We start from the raw sequence: 6,229 nt of genomic DNA on the forward strand, positions 1-6,229 counted from the left end.
GGCCTTGGATTGCATTATTTTACAACAAAAAAATAACATGCTTCTCAACTGTACCCACATTTTAAAAACATTTTTAAAAGTACATCATATTGTTTTTTTTTTTTTTGTATCGTTGTCGTTGTTCATCCGATAGCTAATCGACAACCGCAATACCGGTGTCAAAGTACATGTTTTATTATGACAACAACCTTCCAACTGGTCATTGATGAGAATTATTCTTCAAAGCAGAGAAGAGATACAAGAATTAATATAAAATAAAAAAAAAAAAACAAGTAACTAGAGCAAATCTTGTAAAATAATTACCTATTTCAAAAGCATTCCATTCCGCCAAAAGCAAGAACACTGACACAATGTATTTTAACAACCTGATATACCTTTACTTTGTATACATTAGCTAAATCCAGCTTTGACACAAACTATTATGAAATACAAGGTGGCGTTAATGCATTCTTGTATACTATGTACCTACTTAATTTTAAGACACAATCTTATTGTTTTATAATTCTTCCGTAGAGCACTTCTTTCATGAGTTCCAAGTAGCAACGATGTAGGCAGGTCACTTCTACTAAACAAATCGGTATCGAATTACATTTAAATCACTTTTGAATGAATAAAGGTACTTAGGTACGCAGGAAGTGAATGTTGACTTATCTATTTTTTGGAATTTGTCAATTGACTAGGTCAAATGCGTTTTTAAGTTCTTAATAATCCTTAGCTATCAAATTCATTCACAGACAAAATTATTACAGCACAATCCCAGACGAAAATATTGCGTTGTCCAGCAAAAAAGATTTCATCAAATCTCTGCTCGCGCCATTCGATATGGTCTTACGCAGTTGTTGCCGGCCAGGGCGACACATATTTTGCATTGCGGATAGAATGGAAATTTGATACCTTCATCATCTGCGATGCAGGTCCAGCATTATAGCTCTGGACACAAATTCGAGGTCAGTTGTTTGCTTCTAATGAAACTATCATCTAACAATGGCTTAAGCCAGTATACCACATTCGAGAGTGATGGAATATAAAAAGTCAGATGCTCTTGGAAAAAAGACATCAGTTGGCTTTGTGATCTCATCTCACAATCAGTTCAGAGTTTGTTTCATATTGATAAACTATAGCCATTCTAGATTCTCATTTTGAAAAGATGAAGATATTCCTTGTCCTGACCATCATTTTGGCAGTTGGTAGTGCATCGGTAGTGCAATTCTCACCGACATTATACACTGCTGCCATTCCAATTACCACACAATACCATGCTCAAGATGGCCTAGGACAGTATTCATATGGATATAGTGGAGGTCCTTCGGCGAAGGCTGAATACAAATCCCTAGATGGAGTGACTCGTGGATCTTATAGCTATGTGGATGCTGATGGAGAGTTACAGACTGTCGAGTACACAGCTGATAGTGCAAATGGATTCCAGGCTTCAGCTACTAATTTGCCCAAAGCTCCGATTGATGATAAGACTGCTCCAAAGCCAGTTGAGGACACTCCCGAAGTTGCCATGGCCAAGGCTGAACATTTAGCTGCTTTCAGAGAAGCTGAATTAAGAGCCGCTGAACAACCTGAAGAAGGTGAAGGTCAGGCTGAACAATCATCTAATGGTTCCCAAGAAGCCAGCTCTCGGGAAGCAGCTACATCGCCTGAAACTGAAAGTCCAAATCGATTGGAAAGCTCAAGTGAAAGAACCAATGAACCCGCAGAATCTAGCAATGGCTCAGCTCAGCAATCATCTTCGGAGAGTACTAGTGAAAATGGAAATGGTAATGGCAATGCTGAAATTACTCGACTTTCCACAAATGGTCTCACTTCCATTGGCAGTGGATTAAGCAATCTCAATGGTCTTAACCTAAATAGTGGTCTTAGTTTGGGATCTCTTCCTACTCTATCCGACTTGAGCTCTCTAAGGAGTCTCCAATTAAATGGAGACCTTTCAAGCAACGATGCCATGCGTTTCTCTGAAATCACTCCAGCTACTACATCTCAATTGCGTCCACTATCACTGACATCACTTCGTCTACCATCGACATCATATCTGAGAGTTTCGACACCAACTCATGGATACAGCATCATTTCGCCTTCAATTTTAACCGCTGTGCCAACTCTTCGAGCTACATCAAGTCAAACAATAAGCCGCACGCTGCCTATTTCTTTGACTTCGTCATTTCTGACTCAAGGACTTCATTGAGAAATAAAAAGCATTATACAAAAAACAAACGACCAGTGATCAAAAGGAATTGTGAAATCAATTAGTTTTTAGGAAACATAAAAAATACTCGTTTAATTTTAATTTTTTGCCAATTTTTTTAATTATTATATTTTTAACTTTAAGCCTCATGTTTGTTTAATATAAAAAGAAAAACAAAAAAAAACAACTCTCGTATACGTACCTGTTATAATCAATGTTTAAGTTATAAGTTCTTTGTTGTATCCTCTCTTGCATCCTTTTCTAAGCTATGACTTCCTTTGAATTCTTTAAATAATATATCTCTGTTCATTGTAAATGGTTTATGGTAAAAAAAAAAACATTATGTACTTTAATTGTCATTTATATTATGTATTTATTTCATGTTTTATACAAGGCACAAAATCTATTAAAACAAAAATGTTGAAAATGGAATGCTTCTAGTTCGTGTATGTTTTGGTTTTATTACAACTTGGTTTTATAATGAACAAGAAATAAGAGGAAGTTTGAAATCTCCAATTTTCCGAAGAATTTTTTGTCATGAATTCGAAATGCTCTATCACCGAAACATTTTCGACATACATACATAAACACACTTCGATATGAAAGGACCTAAAAAAAATTCTAAATATTTGAAAATAATGTTTGTTTTGTATTAATAAAATTTACTTCAAAGCTAATTTTAAGCAAAATCGCGGGAACCGTTTAGGAAAAAAATTATAAGCTATGATTGGAAATTGTTCCAAAAACCCCTCTAAAAAGTACGAAAAAAACGCTTCATAACAAGTTGAAAGTGAATCAATAAATCGATCCATTTTGACGTTGAAGGGAGAAATACAGAATTACGGGGCCTACAACATGTGTCGTTAGCCCATTCCATCCCAGAAATTTGAAAAAAGCAGATTTCGAAAATAAAACGAATGTCGAAAATCATAAATTGTGGTAAAAAGAACTTCGGTCCCGACAAAATTATGACCCCAAACCCCTGTAACATTCTATTTTTTTTTTTTTTTTTTCATTCAAAGGTTTAGCGCTTTTTGTTACGAACTATCAAGAAATCCATATAGAAGATAAATCTTATGCAAATAGGAGATTTGTAACAAATCACCAATGCGAACCCGCCATTATAATGAAAAATGTTATAAAAGTTCCTCGAAGTTTAAGTCTTTCTGTATTTCAATTTTTATTTGTCCTATTTTGTTTTTTTGAGTTGCTTTTTGTATTTAAATTTTTTTTTTCTTTTTTCATTTTTTGTCGTTTTTTTAATTTTTTGTTCTTTTTTCATTTTTTTGTTCATTTTTGATTTTTTTTCTCTCATTTTTTATTTTTTTTTTCATTTTTTTCTCTCATTTTTTATTTTTTTTTTCATTTTTTTCTCTCATTTTTTATTTTTTTTTTCATTTTTTTCTCTCATTTTTTATATTTTTTTTTTATTATTTTCATTCAATTGTTCTTTTTTAGAATAAGACCATCATTCAATTGTTCTTTTTTAGAATAAGACCATTATTTCGATTTGGAACATAATGTTGGATTATACACTTTTCGGGTTGTGCGTAAGGGAGAATCGGTGTGATTAGATTATTTGTTATACATTTTAATCCGTTTTTTAAAAATCTTAAGAAAAATCAGAAACTAAATTCTTCAATTTGTAATCAGTTTTGATAGATCGTACACTCACCGAAATAATTATAAAGGCAGTCGATTTTTTTGTTTTTAAACCATATAAAGGATATTTAATTTTTACTCCTTGCACGAATAAGATGACAAGTATATACTGGATTATTTGCCACCCTTTATTTTTATTTAATTCGTTAAACTTAATTTTAAAAATTATTTTTTGAATTTCTGGTGCGAAAGGCACAGCTGATTTTCACTCGACCCAAAGGCTTCCGTCCTTATCGTTTTAGGTAACAATACTTGTTATCTTTGTAAATTAAATTATCAATTACACAATCGGACCTTTCTACTCCTCCAGATTTTTCGCGGTTGGACAATCAATTTTCATGGTAAGCCTTAATTTTGCCCATTTCTGCCTGCGTCAAGAGTTTTTCACGCCTTATTTAAAAATAACCGAAAAATTTTACTTATAAAATGTTCATAATGGGTTAAATTCATTTTCCAACTGTTTTTCTTACTTTTGGTTGCATTTGATCTCGCTAAACCACACTTTTAATATGAAAATCAGCTGTGCCTTTATAATTATTTCGCACCAGAAATTCAAAAAATAATTTTTAAAATTAAGTTTAACGAATTAAATAAAAATAAAGGGTGGCAAACAATCCAGTATATACTTGTCATCTTATTCGTGCAAGGAGTAAAAATTAAATATCCTTTATATGGTTTAAAAACGAAAAAAATCGACTGCCTTTATAATTATTTCGGTGAGTGTATTTTGTAATGTTCAGAGGAAACCACTGATAAAACGACATTTCTACAAAAACGACAAAAAAATTTAGTTAAACGCCAATTCAACGAAGAAAAATTATAAAGAAAAACAACTTTTCATTTCATTTGTATGCATAATGTTTTCTTTTATATAAAACTTACTCTTCATTCTGCTTGACTTTCATTTAAAAAAAAGTCCAAACAAAAAAAAAAATACAATATCATTATTACTTATATATGTTCTGTTTTGTTAAATTAAGTTTTTTTTCTTTTGTTTTAATTAATTCGATTTTTTTTATATACTTTCATGTTGTATGATTTCTATACACAATTTCATTATTATATTTATTATTACTACATAAATATGTTGTTTTTTCCTTTGATGTTATTTGTTTTTTTGTATGATAATAAACTTTAAACTCTAAAAAAAAAACAAACTCTTCTTCTAATAAAGTATTAAATCTCATCAAAGAAGAATGCAAAATCAAATCAAAAACTGGATATATAAATGTTTATGTAATTTTTTTTTTTAATAATACAACTTTTTTTTATTTAATTATTTTTTTTTTTTAGAAATTCTTTTTTTCTTTGAATTGAACCAAAACAAAATGTGTAAGTAAGAAAAAAAGAATTTTATTAAATTTATTTTTGCAATAAATTTCTTAATTTGAACTTGGTTTTCATGTGGAAAATTTTTTTATTATGTATTTATTTTTTTGTATAATTTTTGTTTTAACTATAAAATAAGTTAGAATTATTATGTTTTTTTTTTTTACAGAAATAAGCGCGCAATTTGGGATATTTTTTTTTAAATCTTTTTTTCTGAACAACAACAACAATGTTAAGACAAATTGAAGCATTGTTTTATAGAGTGCAAGTTTAAAAAGTATAAAACACCAAGTATATGTATTTTTCTTTGTTCCAAAAATGTTAAAAAAAATGTATCAACTAAAAGAAAAAAAATAAACATCTCTATAAATTTCTTTTTATCATCATTTTTTTTTTTTTATTTATTATTTTGTATTATGCGTTTTTTTGATTAACATGCTTCAACAATTAGAATCCAATTCATATATAAATTTATAATGGTAATGGTAAATAATAACTAATTTGAATAATTTGTTCTCTATAACTTTATCTGCGTTTTTTAAATAAATTATTTTTATGTGCGTTGTATTGTTTTGTTCCTGATAACGATGATGATAATTAAAAGTTTTTTTTTTGGGTAAATTTAAACAAAATGAAAATGTTGTGTGGTTTTTTTTGCAACAACAAAAAATTAAATCAAATATAATATAAACTACCATTATTTATGCTTATTAGAGCGCGCGCACAGTCCGATTTTATTTTTTTATTAAGTTAATGTTAATTAGAATTGATGATCGGAGTTTGTTTTTTAATTGTGATTTGTTTTCGAGGCATGGACAAAAAATACTCTTTTCTTTTTGTAAGAAAAAAAAAAAACTAAATGAAACTGTATTTGTTTTTATTTTCAAATTTACATATTTATATATATTTGATTTCCTTAAAAACTGTGTTAAGTTTCTAGATTGTTTCCTTAACCACAATTTCTTTCTCTAGTTTCTGTTTAAATAAGTAGTTTGTTTCTTATGTGTACATATTTAAATTTATCTCTTTTATTTTTTTCCTTGCAGC

The 6,229-nt window shown here is 29.4% G+C and overlaps 1 protein-coding gene across 1 annotated transcript; it reads left to right on the forward strand.

Annotated features, from left to right (window-relative positions):
• The first annotated feature begins 853 nt into the window (after positions 1-853).
• LOC129908124 (mucin-4-like) lies at positions 854-2,401 on the forward strand. Its single transcript, XM_055984440.1, has one exon. The coding sequence runs from the start codon at positions 1,148-1,150 to the stop codon at positions 2,189-2,191; it is 1,044 nt and encodes a 347-aa protein (XP_055840415.1). The 5' UTR covers positions 854-1,147; the 3' UTR covers positions 2,192-2,401.
• Positions 2,402-6,229: the final 3,828 nt, after the last annotated feature.

Source organism: Episyrphus balteatus, chromosome 2, assembly GCF_945859705.1.
Source record: "Episyrphus balteatus chromosome 2, idEpiBalt1.1, whole genome shotgun sequence".
Classification (NCBI taxonomy): domain Eukaryota; kingdom Metazoa; phylum Arthropoda; class Insecta; order Diptera; family Syrphidae; genus Episyrphus; species Episyrphus balteatus.

Excerpts from the sequence above, each read along its gene's own strand:
- LOC129908124 (XM_055984440.1), top strand. The coding sequence starts at position 1,148 with ATGAAGATATTCCTTGTCCTGACCATCATTTTGGCAGTTGGTAGTGCA.